The sequence below is a fragment of the Lolium perenne genome, chromosome 1 (assembly GCF_019359855.2).
Source record: "Lolium perenne isolate Kyuss_39 chromosome 1, Kyuss_2.0, whole genome shotgun sequence".
Taxonomy (NCBI): Eukaryota; Viridiplantae; Streptophyta; class Magnoliopsida; order Poales; family Poaceae; genus Lolium; species Lolium perenne.
In genome coordinates, this window is record NC_067244.2 from 240,848,563 (window position 1) to 240,869,210 (window position 20,648).

The 20,648-nt window shown below is 48.5% G+C and overlaps 1 protein-coding gene across 1 annotated transcript; it reads left to right on the top strand.

Annotated features, from left to right (window-relative positions):
- The first annotated feature begins 234 nt into the window (after positions 1 to 234).
- On the top strand, positions 235 to 1,290 carry LOC139834950 (uncharacterized). The gene has a single exon (XM_071824877.1). The coding sequence runs from the start codon at positions 235 to 237 to the stop codon at positions 1,288 to 1,290; it is 1,056 nt and encodes a 351-aa protein (XP_071680978.1).
- Positions 1,291 to 20,648: the final 19,358 nt, after the last annotated feature.

Sequence of the window (20,648 nt, forward strand, 5' to 3'; positions counted from 1 at the left end):
CGATCGCCAAATCCCGGCCGCAGCGACTCCCTTGACCACTGCTGCAAACGTCGACATCTCCTGCGAGGGTTAAAGACACTCTAGCTGCTAACCGTCGATCCCTCCTACATGGATCACGGCCTAAGGATTGTAATCTAGAATGTTCGGGGCCTTAACGCACGTGCTAGACGCATTGCGATCAGATCCCTAGTTGACACCGCGGGTGCCTCCATTGTATGCTTACAGGAAACTAAGATGTTGTTGATCTACTCGTCCATTGTGCTAGAGGCTCTAGGCCCTGATTTCGATGAGTACACTTATCTCCCTCCGCTGGGCACTCGAGGAGGCATCCTCCTTGCGTGGAAGAGCAGGGACGTGACCATCACGGACCCACTGTTCACCACCAATGCGATCACTGCCAAGATCTCCATGGGCTCCAATGCTCCATGGTGGATCTTTGTGGTATATGGACCACAAGATGAGGAAGACAAGGTCAACTTCCTACGCGAGCTCCGCGAGATCAGGGCTGATTGCCAAGGGCCTTGGATGCTCTACGGCGACTTCAATCTCATCTACCGCGCGCAAGACAAAAACAATGGGAATCTTGACAGACGCATGATGGGTAGATTCCGACGATTGCTAAACGATCTCCTTCTCAAAGAGGTATACCTCAATGGACGCCGGTACACATGGTCTAACGAGCAGTCACCTACTACGCTTGTCCACCTCGACCGTGTGCTATGCACCGCTGATTGGGAGGAGGGACACGGCGAGTGCCACCTCAGATGCCTTGCATCTGTCGTATCGGACCATAGCCCTTTGCTCCTTGACTGCTCCCCGATGCCGGCAACTTACAGACGTTTTCACTTCGAGGACTATTGGCTCCATCTAGACGACTTTCATGACATCATCACCCTCGCTTGGAACTCCGTTTGGGACGCTGACCCTTTCACGCGAATCATGCTGCACCTACAGAACACCGCGAGCAAACTCTCTAGCTGGAGCTCGAGGACAACCGGCAACATTAGGGACAAAAAGGCTATCTCGCGGGAGCTCATCTTGCGCTTTGATAAAGCCCAAGAGGACAGGATCCTAACACCCCAGGAGGTGCAATTACGTAAACAGCTGAAAGTCACCTATCTTGGCCTTGCCTCCCTGGATCACACCATTGGACGACAAAGAGCTCGCATTGCTTACCTGAAGGACGGTGACGCTAACACCTCCTTCTATCACCGCCAGTGCACATACAGGAAACAGAAGAATCGTATCTTCAGCATTGCCACCGATGATCGGGTAGTGACCGAACACTGAGAGATGGCCGAGACTGCCTTCCTGCACTATGACGCGCTCCTGGGAACGGCTGTGGAGAGGGACTGCACCCTGGACTTCTCCTTGCTGATTGATACCCAAGACTTGCACGACCTAGATGAACCCTTCAGCATGGATGAAATATGGAACGCTGTGAAGAGGCTGCCTGCTCATAAGGCACCTAGCCCGGACGGTTTCACCGCTGAGTTTGTGCGCGCCTGTTGGAGCATCATCAAGCATGATTTCGCTGCCGTTTTCCAGCAACTGTTCGAGATGCGTGGCCGTGGATTCAGCAAATTGAACCAGGCACTCCTCACCTTGCTGCCGAAACGCGCTGACGCCAGCCAGCTGTCTGACTACCGTCCCATAAGCTTGATCCATCTTGTGGCCAAGATCTTCGCCAAGGTCCTCTCGCTTCGCCTCGCGCCCAAGCTCGGCAACCTCGTCAGCAACAACCAAAATGCCTTCATCTCGGGGAGAAGCCTGCACGACAATTTCGTCTTGGTCAGACAATCTGCGAGACTACTACATCAGCTCGGCGCGCCTCGGTTAGGTTAAACTTGAAAGTGCCAATGATGTGTCAGGCCCGCCACTCCTCGCCTCGCTTCTCGCTCTATCCGGCGTTCCCGGAGCATCCCCTGTGGACCGGGGACGGGCTCAGGGCGCCGGACACCGTATTGGGCCGCACCGGACGGAAGGAGGCTTTGGGACGCACGAGTAGGAACGAAAAAAATGTCTGACGCGCCCCAAAAGCCTTTGGGGGACGCGGCTGGAGATGCTCTTAACGCACACATTGGGTGGCAAACAGGGTTTTCCCTCTGTGCCCAGCTGGGGGGGGGGGGGGGGGGCGGTCATGTACGCCCCTTGACACGATGCGGTTTGTCTGCGCCAGCTGTAGAGCTTGCGACATGGACCTGTCCTTTGCTTCCTTATCTCACTTGTTTTTTTCATATGAACCAATTTAAAATCTAAATGATTTCAAAATCTCAAAAAAAAATTAAGATTGAAATGTTTTATAAAACCAAACATTTTACAAGTTTGAATTTTTATATTTGACTAATTTACAAAATTTAAAATTTCTCAAATTTAATTTTTTATTTGAATATTTTCCAAATTCAAAGAGTTTTAAAAATGAATTGACTGAAAATCGCAACAAAGACGAAGCAAAAAAAAAAACGACACCAAATTCGGGAAGAACGACCAATAACCCCGCGGGATGGACCAGCCCACAGCACGACAGGGGTATGCGGCGCCAAACATCTGCGACGGCTGGTTTTCGGGCTCAAGTCCTTGAGATTTTTCTTAATTAATTGTTAATGGGCCGCGTGCCACAATCTGTAACACTTTATAGCTTACAGGTCAAAGTCTGTCGATGTATATCCTGCAGCAGAGGATTCTAAAAAAAAAAGAAAAAAACCTGCAGCAGAAGGTAAGGTTGAGAACATTTGGACATAGAAACCGGGCGACAAAGCATGCCGATATTGTTGTTTCCTAAGCTCTATACAAACGTGTGACGGAATCAAGGCAATTACAGTACATATGCAGACATAAAGACGTCGATCGATCTAGTTGTAGTAAGTTCAAGCAATGCATGCCTTATGGAGTATCAGTAATTTTATTCTCATACGGCGTGAGGGTTGCCCTGACGGATTAGATCCAAACGTGTGATGGAATAAAGGCATTTCCACTACATATACGGTAAGAAGAAGTCGATCGGTCTAGTTGTGGCTAGTTCACGCATGCATGCCATATGTATAGGTATTCTCTTACCATGCAGTGTGAGGCTTGCCCTGACGGCCGGACTAGATTCAAACGTTGCAGTCAGCTTCCAAAAACACAAAAGCATTCCAAAGATGCAAAGCGGGCGCACGTGTATATATACACGAGGACGTGCAAGCGTGCATGCAACAATCGATCAACAAGCAACTAGCTAGGGTACATCGATCTCGACGTACAACACAATCAACAATGTCTCGTCAATACAACCAAAACGACGACTACAACGTCGCCGTCGGAGCGTCTTCAAGGCCGGAAGCCGGCCGGACAGGCGACGTGGCGGTCACAACCCCTGGTCCCGGTAGCCGCCGTGGCCCCTCTGCCGACGACGATCGTCCCCATGGCCGGACGATGAATCTGGGGCTGCTCTACACGAACGCGTCGCCAGCGGAGCGGCGAGCCGCGGACACGCTCCTCTCGCTGCGAGACGACGATGGCCAGTGATCGCACGTCCGTCTCCATCAAGCAATGCATGCATCTTATGCGCGTTAATTTCTTCTTATAATAGGTCTTCGTTATTAGCTCGTGTTACTTTACCTTCTGGCTCTCGTTCTACCTAGAATCTGGATTTGGATCTGTTATAGTTTGCTCTAAGAAAGTATTCGGTATTACGAAGTTAATTTCAGCTTTTTATGCTTCTCTTATAAGTTATGCATACGTTACGTTCAGTGGACGCGACAACTTTTCTTGATCTTTATATTTACCGCATGCATCCAGCAAAGGATTTTTTCGAGCGAATTAGTATGCACCCTCTTTCGCAAATACATATATTAATTGGTAAAACTTTATTAAGTTTGATTCCGACCAAAGCAAAAGAACGTGGAATAATTTGAAAAGGAGGTAGTAATCTTATATGTTTACTAACTGAAAAGTTCCTAGTGGGCCCAACGTTAAGTTCTTGACAGAATTGTAATTTCTATTGTTCCATATCTGTTTATACAATTTTTATTGTTCAAGAAATTGCACACTACACACGTTATCGTAGCGAAGAGCTGCTCCTGCAGGCGGCGGTTCAGCCACACGGGCGTGGTAGCTCTTCCAACAATTAGTTGAATGCGATGTGAGATTGGACTTGTAATGATGCGGACTTGATGAGTTGTTTTCAGGGCCGGCCTATAGGGCAGGGCAAAGGGGCGCTCCTCACTAGTGGAAAACGGGGTTATACCCGGTCCATTTGGGCCTTCAGTCCCGGTTCCCAAACCGGGACCAATTAGGCGGGACTAAAGGGGGACCCTTTAGTCCCGGTTCAAAGTTGAACCGGGCCTAAAGGCCTCGACACGTGGTGCGGCCAGGGAACTCGCGGTGGATGGCCTTTGGTCCCGGTTCGTGGTACGAACCGGGCCTAGGTTTCTCTGCCGCGGCAGAGAATTGCTATTTCTCTGCCGCGGCACAGGTTTAGGCTGTACCAGCGTTTCTGCTGCGAGAGAAACGAGCGTTTCTGCCGCGGCAGAGTTTCAGCAATGCATATATATCATTCAAGAAACCACAAAAAATCGTCGTGAATATATATAGACATCGTCAACAGTACACGTAATGCATGCATATTTACAATATAAAGCTAGTCGGATCTCTTTACTAAATCTATAGGCCTCTACGAAGATCCTCCATCGTCACGAGCTGCCGATAGTGCTCTCCACCTGGGGTAATGGCCTCGGTAATAAAGAATTCCGCGATTTCCTCTTGAATTGCTCGTATTTGATCCTCCGTTATGAGAGTGTCCCGCAGGCATATCATCTATATTTAAAAAAGGAGATCAATATATGAATGGAACTCAATACAATAGATGGTACTAATTAAGATTAATCGTGAAAATTTGTTATCGTACACGAGTGTGGTGTATACGGGCATCCCCACCCTTGGGACAGGCCATGTCACGAATGAAGGTGCAGACGTAGTATCCACATAAGTTATTCCCGGGTTCCTGCCTCATACACTTTACGAAAAAATAGTTCGATCAAACTAATAATCAAGCATCGTATTGAAAGTAAATATCATATATAGAGTTTCATGGACATAGCTATATATATAGTACTACTTACAGGGTAATCTTGAAATGTAAGCTCCGGTTTCCATTTACCCGGAACAATATTGATGAACCGTTTCCAAGCCCTGCCCGGCAAAAAAAATGAGTAAATGAGTAATTGATTAATTGATGATATCTTCGAATTAGAATAGATGAAGATGCCAATACGAAATTGATTGAAACTACCTCTGGAGGATGGCAGCCATGTCCGCCCATTCCGCATATTCTTTACGTTTCGAGTCCATGACTTTTACGACTCCTTGGCGAAGATCAATGATTAGGAGAATAAAGTGGAATCTGCACAAGCATAGCTCAATGATTACGAGAATAAAGTGGAAGGTGCACAAGCATAATGTATGTTATATATAACACTCACTTGAAGTTGTAGGGAAAGAATATATCCTCTTTGTCTGCTTGCTTCTCTAAAAACATTACGATGTTGTCCTCTGTGTCCTTGGCGAAGTCTCGAACCGTAACTTCATGAACTGTGTTTGGGTCTATGAACCCCAGCGGTAGGAGCTTTGTAGGATAACGTTGCATAGAAAACAAAAAATTTCCTACCGCGAACACGCAATCCAATCCAAGATGCAATCTAGAAGACGGTAGCAACGAGGGGTTTATCGAGTCTCACCCTTGAAGAGATTCCAAAGCCTACAAAAGGAGGCTCTTGTTGCTGCGGTAGACGTTCACTTGCCGCTTGCAAAAGCGCGTAGAAGATCTTGATCACGATCCCTCCGGCGCCACGAACGGGCAGCACCTCCGTACTCGGTCACACGTTCGGTTGTTGATGAAGACGACGTCCACCTCCCGTTCCAGCGGGCAGCGGAAGTAGTAGCTCCTCTTGAATCCGACAGCACGACGGCGTGGTGTCGGTGGCGGTGGAGAACTCCGGCGGAGCTTCGCTAAAGCACGCGGGAGATATATAGAGGAGAAGGGGGCGGCTAGGGTTTGGGAGGGGGTGGCCGGCCACTTCAAGGGGGGCGGCCAGCTTGTGGTCTTGGGGTGGCCGGCCCCCTCGCCTTGGCCCTCATTATATAGGTGGAACACCCAAGAGTTGGTCTACAAGTCTTCGAATAAGACCCCAAACCAAAACCTTCCATAACTCATGAAACCTACCCAAGCTAGGACTCCCACTAGAGGTGGGAGTTCCACCTTCCTTGGGAGGGGGTGGCCGGCCCCCCTTGGGGAGTCCACTTGGGACTCCTCCCCTTTAGGGTTGGCCATGGGAGGTGGAGTCCCACCGGGACTCCGCCTTCCTTGGTGGTTTCTTCCGGACTTTTCTAGAACCTTCTAGAACCTTCCATAGAACCTTCCGCATCATTTTAATTCACATAAAATGACATCCTATATATGAATCTTATTCTCCGGACCATTCCGGAACTCCTCGTGATGTCCGGGATCTCATCCGGGACTCCGAACAAATATTCGAACTCCATTCCATATTCAAGTTCTACCATTTCAACATCCAACTTTAAGTGTGTCACCCTACGGTTCGTGAACTATGCGGACATGGTTGAGTACTCACTCCGACCAATAACCGATAGCGGGATCTGGAGATCCATAATGGCTCCCACATATTCAACGATGACTTTAGTGATCGAATGAACCATTCACATACAATACCAATTCCCTTTGTCACGCGATATTTTACTTGTCCGAGGTTTGATCTTCGGTATCACTCTATACCTTGTTCAACCTCGTCTCCTGACAAGTACTCTTTACTCGTACCGTGGTATGTGGTCTCTTATGAACTTATTCATATGCTTGCAAGACATTAGACGACATTTCACCGAGAGGGCCCAGAGTATATCTATCCGTCATCGGGATGGACAAATCCCACTATTGATCCATATGCCTCAACTCATACTTTCCGGACACTTAATCCCACCTTTATAACCACCCATTTACGCAGTGGCGTTTGGTGTAATCAAAGTACCTTTCCGGTATAAGTGATTTACATGATCTCATGGTCATAAGGACTAGGTAACTATGTATCGAAAGGTTATAGCAAATAACTTAATGACGAGATCTTATGCTACGCTTAATTGGGTGTGACCATTACATCATTCATACAATGACATAACCTTGTTATTAATAACATCCAATGTTCATGATTATGAAACTAATCATCCATTAATCAACAAGCTAGTTTAAGAGGCATACTAGGGACTTCTTGTTGTCTACATATCACACATGTACTAATGTTTCGGTTAATACAATTATAGCATGATATATAAACATTTATCATAAACATAAAGATATAAATAATAACCACTTTATTACTGCCTCTAGGGCATATCTCCTTCAGTCTCCCACTTGCACTAGAGTCAATAATCTAGATTACATTGTAATATACCTAACACCCATGGCATTCTGGTGTTGGTCATGTTTTGCCCTAGGGAGAGCTTTAGTCAACGGATCTGCTATATTCAGATCAGTGTGTACTTTGCAAATCTTTACTTCTCCATCTTCGATGTACTCGCGAATCGAGTGGTAACGCAGCTTGATATGCTTCAGCCTCTTGTGTGACCTTGGCTCTTGTGCATTGGCGATGGCACCCATGTTATCACAGTAAATGATTAATGGGTCAAATGCACTAGGAACCACACCGAGCTCTACAATGAACCTCTTCATCCATACCGCTTCTGATGAAGCCTCTGAAGCCGCTATGTACTCTGATTCTGTTGAAGACTTCGCCACCATGCACTGCTTCGAGCTTGCCCAGCTTACTGCAGCACCATTCAATATAAACACGTACCTGCATCGTGACTTAGAGTCATCAGGATCAGTGTTCCAACTTGCATCGGTGTAACCACTTACAACGAGCTCTTGGTCACCTCCATAAAAAAGAAACATATCCTTAGTTCTTTTCAAGTACTTCAGGATATTCTTGACCGCTGTCCAGTGTTCCATTCCTGGATCACTTTGATATCTGCTAGTCAAACTAACAGCATGTGCTATATCCGGTCTAGTACATAGCATGGCATACATGATAGATCCTACTGCCGAGGCATAGGGGATATTACTCATCCTTTCTCTTTCTTCTGCCGTAGCCGGTCCTTGAGTCTTACTCAAGACCTTGCCTGGTAACATAGGTAAGAACCCTTTCTTACTTTCGTCCATTCTAAACTTCTTTAGAATCTTGTCCAGATATGTACTCTGTGATAGCCCTATTAGGCGTCTTGATCTATCTCTATAAATCTTGATGCCTAATATATACGATGCTTCACCAAGGTCTTTCATTGAAAAACTATTATTCAAATAACCTTTAACACTGCTTAATAGTTCTATATCATTCCCAATCAATAATATGTCATCTACATATAATATCAGGAATGCTCTGTAGCTCCCACTCACTTTCTTGTAAATACAGGCCTCTCCATGACACTGTATAAACCCGAAGTCTTTGATCACCTTATCAAAGCGTCGGTTCCAACTTCTTGATGCTTGCTTCAGTCCATAGATTGAACGCTGAAGTTTGCATACTTTGTCAGCATTTTTGGGATCGACAAAACCTTTGGGTTGTACCTTATACAACTCTTCCTCAATGTCTCCATTAAGGAACGCCGTTTTGACATCCATCTGCCAAATCTCATAATCGAAAAGTGCAGCTATTGCTAACAAAATCCTCACAGATTTTAGCTTCGCTACAGGTGAGAAAGTCTCATCGTAGTCAACTCCTTGAATTTGTCGGAAACCCTTTGCGACAAGTCGAGCTTTATAGACAGTAATATTACCATCAGCATCTGTTTTTCTCTTGAAGATCCATTTATTCTCGACAGCCTTTCGGCTATCAGGTAAGTCTACCAAAGTCCATACTTTGTTATCATACATGGATCCCATTTCGGATTTCATGGCTTCTTGCCATTTGTTGGAATCTGGGCTCATCATCGCTTCTTCATACGTCGCAGGGTCCTCATCATTGTTATCCACAATCATGACATTTAGACAAGGATCATACCAATCAGGAGTGGTACGTTCCCTTGTCGATCTGCGAGGTTCAGTAGTTTCCTCGTTCGAAGTTTCATGATCATTATCATTAGCTTCCTCTGTTGCCGGTGTAGGCGGTACAGGTACAACTTCCGGTACTGCGCTACTCTGATCAACGAGTATAGATTCATCAATCTCATCGAGTTCTACTTTTCTTCCAGTCACTTCTTTAGTGAGAAATTCTTTCTCAAGAAAGGTTCCGTTCTTAGCAACAAAGATTTTGCCTTCGGATTTGTGATAGAAAGTGTACCCTATAGTTTCCTTAGGGTATCCTATGAAGATGCATTTCTCCGCTTTGGGTTCTAGCTTGTCCGGTTGTAACTTCTTTACATAGGCCTCGCAACCCCAAACTTTCAGGAACGACAGCTTAGGTTTCTTATTAAACCATAATTCATACGGTGTCGTTTCTACGGATTTTGATGGTGCTCTATTTAAAGTGAATGCGGCTGTCTCTAATGCATAACTCCAAAATGATAACGGCAAATCAGTAAGAGACATCATAGAACGAACCATATCTAAGAGAGTTCGATTACGATGTTCGGACACACCGTTTCGTTGAGGTGTTCCCGGCGCTGTCAATTGTGAAAGTATTCCGCATTTCTTTAACTGCATGCCAACCTCATAACTCAGATATTCACCTCCACGATCAGGTCGTAGAAATTTAATCTTCTTGTTACGTTGATTTTCTACTTCACTTTGGAATTCCTTAAACTTCTCGAAAGTTTCGGATTTATGTTTCATGAAATAGATATACCCATATCTACTCAGATCATCTGTGAAGGTTAGAACATAACGATAACCACCGCGCGATGCTACGCTCATAGGTCCGCACACATCAGTATGTATGATTTCCAATAAGTCAGTAGCTCGCTCCATCATACCAGAAAATGGAGTCTTAGTCATTTTTCCCATTAGACATGCTTCGCATCTATCAAGTGACTCAAAGTCAAGTGATTCAAGTAATCCATCTTTATGGAGTTTCTTCATGCGTTTCACTCCAATATGACCAAGACGACAGTGCCACATATAAGTAGAATTATCATTCAATTTAATTCGCTTAGCATCAACGTTATGTATATGCGTATCACTACTATCGAGATCTAACAGAAATAAGCCATTCTTTTCTGGTGCTCGACCATAAAAGATATTATTCATAAAAATAGAGCAACCTTTATTCTCAGACTTGAATGAATAACCGTCTTGCATTAAACAAGATCCAGATATAATGTTCATGCTCAACGCAGGTACAAAATAATAATTATTTAGGCTTAAAACTAATCCCGAAGGTAGATGTAGAGGAAGTGTGCCGACTGCGATCACATTGACCTTGGATCCATTTCCAACGCGCATCGTCACTTCATCTTTCATTAGTCTTCGTTTATTCCTTAGTTCCTGTGTCGAGTTACAAATATGAGCAACCGAACCAGTATCAAATACCCAGGTACTAGAACGAGGACCAGTGAGATAAACATCTATAACATGTATATCAGATATACCTTCTTTCTTCTTCTTGACAAGGCCGCTCTTCAGATCAGCCAGATACTTGGAGCAATTACGCTTCCAGTGTCCCTTCTCCTTGCAGTAATAGCACTCAGCATCAGGCTTAGGGCCGTTCTTAGGTTTCATAGGAGGCGTGGCAGCTTTCTTGCCACCCTTCTTGAATTTTCCCTTAGACTTGCCATGTTTCTTGAAACTGGTGGTCTTGTTGACCATCAACACTTGGTGCTCTTTCTTGATCTCAATCTCAGCAGCTTTTAGCATGCCAAAGAGTTCAGGTAACTCCTTGTTCATGTTCTGCATATTGTAGTTCATCACAAAGTTCTTGTAACTTGGTGGCAGTGATTGAAGGACACGATTAATCCCCAGTCTGTTAGGAATCACTATTCCCAAGTCACTGAGTTTCTTCGCATGCCCGGTCATGGCGAGCATGTGCTCACTAACGGAGCTGCCTTCTTCCATCATGCAGCTGAAGAAATGTTTCGATGCTTCATAGCACTCCACGGCCGCATGAGTCTCAAAAATAGCTTTCAGCTCTTTCATCAACTCATGAGGATCGTGGTGGTCAAAACGTTTTTGAAGATCGGATTCCAGACTGCACAGGATGGCACACTGAACTTGAGAGTACCGAGTTTTCCGAGTCTCGTAAACAGCTTTTACTTCATCGGTTTCAGTTTCTGCAGGAGGGTCACCTAGCGGTGCATCAAGCACATATTGCAGATTTCCGCCAGAGAGGAAGATCCTCACATGACGGAACCAGTCGGTGAAGTTGCTACCGTTGCTCTTAAGTTTTTCTTTCTCTAGGAACTGGTTAAAATTGATTGGGGACGCCATCTCTACAACATATATTTGCAAAAATTTAGACTAAGTTTATGATAAATTGAGTTCAAATTTTAATTCAACATAATTAAAAATCTAGATGAACTCCCACTCAAAACAATATCCCTCGCATTGTCTTAGTGATCACACGAACCAAATCCACCGCACCTAAGTCCGATCATCACGAGACAAGGTGTGATTTCAATGGCGAACACTCAAAGTGTTCATCATATCAACCATATGATTCATGCTCTACCTTTCGGTATCACGTGTTCCGAGACCATGTCTGTACATGCTAGGCTCGTCAAGGCCACCTTAGTATCCGCATGTGCAAAACTGTCTTGCACCCGTTGTATGCACTTGTTGATTCTATCACACCCGATCATCACGAGATGCTTCGAAACGACAAGTCTTGGCAACGGTGCTACTAAGGATGAACACTTTATTATCTTGAGATTTTAGTGAGGGATCATCTTATAATGCTACCGTCGCGATCTAAAAAAAATAAGATGCATAAAAGGATTAACATCACATGCAGTTCATATGTGATATGATATGGCCCTTTTGTCTTTGCGCCTTTGATCTTCATCTCCAAAGCACGGACATGATCTCCATCATCTTCGGGCATGATCTCCATCATCGTCGGCGTAGCGTCAAGGTCAATGGCGCCGTCTTCATGATTGTCCTCCATGTAGCAACTATTACAACTACTTTGAAATACTACTCAACATGAAAATTAAAGACAACCATAAGGCTCCTGCCGGTTGCCACAATACAATAATGATCATCTCATACATATTCATCATCACATTATGGCCATATCACATCACCAAACCCTGCAAAAACAAGTTAGACGTCTCTAATTTGGTTTGCATATTTTACGTGGTTTAGGGTTTTCGAGAGAGATCTAATCTACCTACGAACATGAACCACAACGTTGATACTAATGTTTTCAATAGAAGAGTAAATTGAATCTTCACTATAGTAGGAGAGACAGACACCCGCAAAGCCTCTTATGCAATACAAGTTGCATGTCAAACGAGGAACAAGTCTCATGAACGCGGTCATGTAAAGTTAGTCCGAGCCGCTTCATCCCACTATGCCACAAAGATGCAAAGTACTCAAACTAAAGATAACAAGAGCATCAACGCCCATAAAACCATTGTGTTCTACTCGTGCAACCATCTATGCATAGACACGGCTCTGATACCACTGTAGGATAACGTTGCATAGAAAACAAAAAATTTCCTACCGCGAACACGCAATCCAAGCCAAGATGCAATCTAGAAGACGGTAGCAACGAGGGGTTTATCGAGTCTCACCCTTGAAGAGATTCCAAAGCCTACAAGAGGAGGCTCTTGTTGCTGCGGTAGACGTTCACTTGCCGCTTGCAAAAAGCGTAGAAGATCTTGATCACGATCCCTCCGGCGCCACGAACGGGCAGCACCTCCGTACTCGGTCACACGTTCGGTTGTTGATGAAGACGACGTCCACCTCCCGTTCCAGCGGGCAGCAGAAGTAGTAGCTCCTCTTGAATCCGACAGCACGACGGCGTGGTGTCGGTGGCGGTGGAGAACTCCGGCGGAGCTTCGCTAAAGCACGCGGGAGATATAGAGGAGAAGGGGGCGGCTAGGGTTTGGGAGGTGGTGGCCGGCCACTTCAAGGGGGGCGGCCAGCTTGTGGTCTTGGGGTGGCTGGCCCCCTCCCCTTGGCTCTCATTATATAGGTGGAACACCCAAGAGTTGGTCTACAAGTCTTCGAATAAGACCCCAAACCAAAACCTTCCATAACTCATGAAACCTACCCAAGCTAGGACTCCCACTAGAGGTGGGAGTTCCACCTTCCTTGGGAGGGGGTGGCCGGCCCCCCTTGGGGAGTCCACTTGGGACTCCTCCCCTTTAGGGTTGGCCGGCCATGGGAGGTGGAGTCCCACCGGGACTCCGCCTTCCTTGGTGGTTTCTTCCGGACTTTTCTAGAACCTTCTAGAACCTTCCATAGAACCTTCCGCATCATTTTAATTCACATAAAATGACATCCTATATATGAATCTTATTCTCCGGACCATTCCGGAACTCCTCGTGATGTCCGGGATCTCATCCAGGACTCCGAACAAATATTCGAACTCCATTCCATATTCAAGTTCTACCATTTCAACATCCAACTTTAAGTGTGTCACCCTACGGTTCGTGAACTATGCGGACATGGTTGAGTACTCACTCCGACCAATAACCAATAGCGGGATCTGGAGATCCATAATGGCTCCCACATATTCAACGATGACTTTAGTGATCGAATGAACCATTCACATACAATACCAATTCCCTTTGTCACGCGATATTTTACTTGTCCGAGGTTTGATCTTCGGTATCACTCTATACCTTGTTCAACCTCGTCTCCTGACAAGTACTCTTTACTCGTACCGTGGTATGTGGTCTCTTATGAACTTATTCATATGCTTGCAAGACATTAGACGACATTTCATCGAGAGGGCCCAGAGTATATCTATCCGTCATCGGGATGGACAAATCCCACTGTTGATCCATATGCCTCAACTCATACTTTCCGGATACTTAATCCCACCTTTATAACCACCCATTTACGCAGTGGCGTTTGGTGTAATCAAAGTACCTTTCCGGTATAAGTGATTTACATGATCTCATGGTCATAAGGACTAGGTAACTATGTATCGAAAGCTTATAGCAAATAACTTAATGACGAGATCTTATGCTACGCTTAATTGGGTGTGTCCATTACATCATTCATACAATGACATAACCTTGTTATTAATAACATCCAATGTTCATGATTATGAAAATAATCATCCATTAATCAACAAGCTAGTTTAAGAGGCGTACTAGGGACTTCTTGTTGTCTACATATCACACATGTACTAATGTTTCGGTTAATACAATTATAGCATGATATATAAACATTTATCATAAACATAAAGATATAAATAATAACCACTTTATTATTGCCTCTAGGGCATATCTCCTTCAAGCTTGCCTCTTTTGTATTCCAGCTTCTTCATTCTGAATATAATGAGGATAATTGTTAGTGCAAATGAATGAGCTGAGCTACAGACTTAATTACATAAACAAATCACTTACAGGCAGTAGCAACTGATGACAGCTTTGTCGAGGGCGTCTTGATTGAATAACTAAAACAGTTCTTCTAACTCAAGGTTTATCTCGTCTTTCCCCCGGAAGTAATGCTCATCTCTAAGATACACCGTGAGGTAGGCATCACCTCTTCGACAGGCTTTCAGGTACCATTCATGCAACCTTCGCATCTGAGTCCCTAGACGTGCGAGCTCGCCAGGTTTGACGAGATCAGATCCGTATCTATACTTGTTTACCACTTGAGCCGTTGGATAGTAATCTTCGTACTCAACTGATGCTCCCTGAGCTCTAGCCGCCCGTTCGATCATCGATGCCATCTCTGGATCATGATAGGGCTCCACGACGAAGTGGGGTACGGCCTGAATGTCCTGCTGTCCAAGCTGGGCGACTTTTTTTGCTTCTTTGCTCGCTCTAGAGGACTGTCCAACAGAGCGGTCATAATCAGCTCTCAGCTCAGGTCTCTTCATTCTCGTCTCGGCAAAGTGCTTCACTGTCTGCGGTGGAATAAACATCTTCTTCGGCGCAAGAAACGCCTTTTGCTCTTCAGTCTGCTCATGTGGTAACAACTCTGGAGTCTATGCCCTCATCGGAGTTGATGATCTCTTCGGAGCTATAGGAGGTGCCGCGGACCGCTTCCTCTTTTGCTTAGGTGGAGGCGGCGGAGTCTCCTGACGAGGAGGGGGAGGCGGCGGAGTATTTTCACGCGGAGGAGACTGGTCATGCATAGGGGAATCATCATCGCGCAGAGGAGACTCATCACGCGGAGGAGACTGCACAGGTGGCGGAGGAGGCGGACGAGGTGGCTTGCTTGTTGGCTTCTCACCTGGAAACACAATGTTCTCCTTCCGCCATTGCACGGTGGTTCTACGGGCTTCTCCCAGTTCTTTGATTTCCCCATCTTCACCTGCAGGGTGCTCAAGCACCAACCCCTCATAATCTCTGAACACTTCATCCACCATCACAACAGCAAAGTCGTCTTGGACCGGATGGCAATGGTAAGACCTTGTAGGTAAGAGGATGCCGACCGCCGCCTTGAAGGATAGGTTGAAAACTTTAACATGCAGCTCACAAGGACGGCTCTCAGTGAGATCATCCACGGGGGGGGGGGGGGGGTAGCGAGGAGGCTCGACCACCTGGTCATCATCATCATTATCCACCTGCTGAGAGGAAGCCACGCTGCTTTTCCGGTGTGGTTGAGATTGCAGCGGGACGAGGGCATTGAGCAATGCAGGATCTACAGCCTGCCCCTGAGCCATCTGAGATGTAAGTACTTGGGTTACCATGGTTAATTGGGCTTTCATGGTGCTCATACCCTGCTCTAAGTTAGCTAGGCGGTTTGTTTCCCTTGCCTTTCTCCTCTCATGGCTTTTATCAGGAAATCTCTTCCTTTCCGCGGGAAAGCCATACTTCCACGGAACGGAGCCTTCTGTGCCTCGTGTTCGTTCGGCGTGTTCTTTGTTCCCAAGGGCGCGTGTCAGCTCATCGTTCTCTCTTTCGGGCTGGAACCTCCCCTCCTCCACGTCCCTATGTGCTTTTTCCAGGGTATCAATGGGAACCTTCAGATGAGCTTTCTTATAGATGCACTTCCCTGTTTCTGGATGCAACGTTCCCCCAATCCCGTAGAACCACTCCTTGCATCGTTCGATCCAACCGTGTGTCCCTAATCTGATCCCTTTCCTGGTCAGTTCCGCCTCAGCTGCCTGCCACTTAGGACGGTTAGCCCTGTATCCACCTGGACCCAGAATTTGGTGATATAGCTTCAACGCAGCATTTGCCTTATTTGTTTCCGACCTTTTCTTAAATTCTTCTGACTCCGTGTTGTACTTCATGAATTCGTCCCAGTGATTTTTTACCTTCTCACTGTCCGGAGTCTTCTTTTTCTTGATAAGGCCGCGCAATCTTTTCCTGTGGTTCTTGAATAGTTCGGCCATCTTCTCCTGTGGTTCTTGAATAGTTCGGCCATCTTCTTCTTGCCAAACTCGCGGAGGGCCTGCTCCATCTTGGCCTTTTCAGCGTCATCCCCCTCTTCGGGTACTATGTTCAAATGTGACATGAGCTTGTTCAGAATGCTGTTTTTGGCTACATCATCGATATAAAGACCTTGAGCTTCTTCCTCTGCAGACAGCACTAGTCCCTTCGGCTTGTGCCATTCTCGAACGGTGATCGGGACGTGGTCCCTAACAAGCACTCCGCATTGAGCTATAAATGCCTTTGCACCTTTCTCTGGAGCAATCGGTTTACCATCCTTTTCGATGTGGGTGATGTCATGCCTAACACCGTCGTCCAACTTTTTGGCCGGGCCTCGCTTCCTCGACTTTACATAAGAAGTGCTCGATCCGGAGGGCTAAAAAAGAAATAATTCATAGTCAGTACAATTTAATTAGTTAATGCATCTAGTCGATCAACAGCGGCTTAATTAATTTATATACCTCGGTGATAACTACAGTTCGGGAGCCATTATGATGATCTTGTTCCTCACCGGCGCCATTAGGATCTTCTTCCTCAATATTCTCCGCTCCCTCACCGGAGTCATTCAAATAAGTTGCGATGACATCGTCACCGCCATCATCTGGAATAACGTCGTCGTCGCGATCATCCAGAGTACCGTGGGCTATGAGGTTCTCCATGAAATTTTCTTGAATTTCATCTTTGTCCATGTTTTCTACAACGACCTGCAAGCTATATATAGGAACCATCATATGATCAAATTAAGGATAATGCAGAAAACTGAAAATGGAGTTACATATGTAGTTCTTAACTAAGGATCGATAATATAGTGCTGAAAGCAGATAGTGCAGTTACATGCATACATAGATCGGGTTCATGTTTATTTAACCCTAATACATCAATCAATACTACAACCTCTCAACCGCGCCGACCGGGTCCTAGAGGGCGCCGATCGGGTCCTAAGCCGCGCCGGGTGAACCCCCAAAGCCACGGAACAATCACGGGAGCATAGCTAACATGAGATCCCCGCATAAAGCTCCATCCGGTCCTATACACGTTGTCTAACGCATACATGTAACGGCGAACGTGCTTGTCCTCCGCCGCAATGCGCTGAGCTACCTCCTCCGGTGGGGCCGGCTCCCTCTGAAACGACCGTGGCTCATAAGACCTCCACCAAAGAATATCCGGGTCGACGATGGGACCCGGATTCCGCACCAAGGTGCGCGCCCCAGAAGCTAAGACCTCCCAGTGCCACCCCGGCGGAGCCCAGTCCCGGACCTCCCCCATCTGCTCCATCTCCTCGGTGAGAGTCAGACCACGGCGCGGCGGCTATCGCGGCATCGTAGCTACGAAAACAAATCATATATATATGTACTAATATAAATAAAAAAAACATGATATCGTGCTAAATAAAAAAACTTCACTACTTTTGTACTAACGCCGCGTTCCTCCTCTCGCTCTTCTCTCCATTTTGGGGGTGGTGGCGGGAATTGAACGACCGTATTTTGGGGGCGCCGGCAGGGGCGTCGACACTACCGGCACCGCCACGGACTCGGCGCTCCTCCTCTCGCTCTTCTCTCTATTTCGCGACCCTACTATGTCGCGGCGGCACCGGCAGGGGCGCCGGCACTACCGGAGATGGTGGCGGTCGGCCGGTGGTGGCACTAACATAGGGGTATGGTGGCGGCACTAATTAACATATAGGGGTGCCGGCACTACGGGAGTATGGTGGCGGCACTAACATATGGTGGTGGCGGCACTAACATGCTAACAAAATTATTTACTAATTAACTAGCCTAACTAACAAATTATATATCTAATTATTTTTACTAACTAATTTTTCTAACTATTATATAAAGTGGTACATAATTTTACTAACTATTTTTTTAACTAATTTTTCTAACTATTTTCACTAACACTGACTAACTAATTTTCTAACTTTTTTCTAACTAATTTTTCTAACTTTTTTCTAACTAATTTTACTAACTAATTAATCTAATAAAAAAAAGGGGGCGGCGCCGGGGCTCACCTTGGCGGAGAGAGGAGTGGGCGAGCAGCGAACGGCGACGGCGGTGGAGGAGGAGGCGCGGGCGAGCGGCGACGGCGATGGCGGTGCAGGAGGAGGCGCGGGCGCGGCGGTGGAGGAGCAGCGCGCGGCGGTGGAGGAAGAGCGCGCGCGGGCGCGGCAGAGACGGCGCGCGCGGGCGCGGCAGAGACGGCGCGCGGCGCGGGCGCGTGGAAGGAGGCGGAGGCGGCGGCGCACGGCGACGGCGGAGACGGCGGGCACGGGCGCGCGGTGGCGGCAGCGACGGCAGCGGCGGCGATTTTGCGTGGCGGTTGGGCAGCCTGGCGGCGCTCAGCGCTTCGTCTCCGCGGAGACGAAGTCCTTTCTTTTATACTCCCCCACCCTTTGGTCCCGGTTCGTATTACAAACCGGGACCAAAGGCCCCCCCCGGCCATTTTTGCTGCGATTTTCGCTGCGCGCGCAAAAAAGGCCTTTAGTCCCGGTTTTTAATACAAACCGGGACCAAAGGCCATTTTTTAAAAAAAAATTCATTCCCGCCTTATTTCAAATAAAAAAAACCACATACTGGCCACCGCACTACCACACGTGTCCACCGCCGCCACCGCCACCGCCATGCATGTACAGGCCACCGTCGCCACCGCCGTGTACTGGCCACCGCCGCCACCGCCACCGCCATGTACAGGCCACCGTCGCCACCGCCGTGTACTGGCCACCACCGCCACCGCCACCGCCACCGCCATGTACAGGCCACCGTCGCCACCGCTGTGTACTGGCCACCGCCATGTACAGGCCACCGTCTCCACCGCCACCGCCTGGCCACCACCGTCACCGCCATGTACGGGCCACCGCCGTGTACTGCCCACCACCGCCACCGCCATGTACTGGCCACCACCGCCACCGCCATGTACAGGCCACCGTCGCCACCGCCATGTAGTGGCCACCGCACTGCCACACGTGTCCACCGCCGCCACCGCCACCGCCATGCATGTACAGGCCACCGTCGCCACCGCCGTGTATTGGCCACCGCCGCCACCGCCACCGCCATGTACAGGCCACCGTCGCCACCGTCGTGTACTGGCCACCGCCGCCACCGCCACCGCCATGTACAGCCACCGTCGCCACCGCCGTGTACTGGCCACCGCCATGTACAGGCTACCGTCTCCACCGCCACCGCCTGGCCACCACCGTCACCGCCATGTACGGGCCACCGCCGTGTACTGCCCACCACCGCCACCGCCATCTACTGGCCACCACCGCCACCGCCATGTACAGGCCACCGTCGCCACCGCCGTGTACTGGCCACCACCGCCACAGCCATGTACAGGCCACCGTCGCCACCGCCACCGCCTGGCCACCACCGTCACCGCCATGTACGGGCCACCGCCGTGTACTGTCCACCACCGCCACCGCCATGTACTGGCCACCACCGCCACCGCCAAACGTGTCCCTTCCCCGTGCCACGTGTCCCTTCCCCGTGCCACGTGTCGCCGCCGCTTCCACGTGCCTCACCCCGCCGCCACCGCCGTGCGACGTGTAGATCCCGCTTCCACGTGCCACGCCCCGCCGCTTCCCCGCGCCACCTATCACCGCCGCTTCCACGTGCCACGCCCCGCCGCTTCCCCGCGCCACCTGTCGCCAAACTTGCCGCGTCGATGTGCTATAAAGCGTCGTGTGCGCGCGGAACCACACGTCACCGTCGCCTCCGTTCATTCGTCGTCGGGATGCCGCCGCGCCGTCGCGGCTCGTCCGGCTTCCGTGGCGTCCGAGCGTGTCCGAACGGTAGGTTCTACGCCGAGATGCGCGTCGGTGGCTTCCGGCTCACCCTCGGCACGTACAACACCCCGGAGCTGGCGGCGCGCGCTTACGACGCGGCCGCATGGCGATTTCGGCGGCCACGGTGCGACATGAACTTCCCAGACGTCGAATCGCTAGAGGAGGCGGAGTTCCTCGCGCCGACGCCGTGCCTTGTCGACGACGAGGACCGTCGCCGCCACCGCCAGGTACAGCGCCGGATCGCCATCGCCGAGCACGACGAGGAGTTGATGCGCCAGTGGAGGGCGCAGTTCCCCAACGACGTCGACAACACCGCCGCGTTTTTCGCTGACCTCCGGGCACAACGCAGGTCCAACAGGCGCCACCGTCGGGCCGTCGCCGTGTTCGA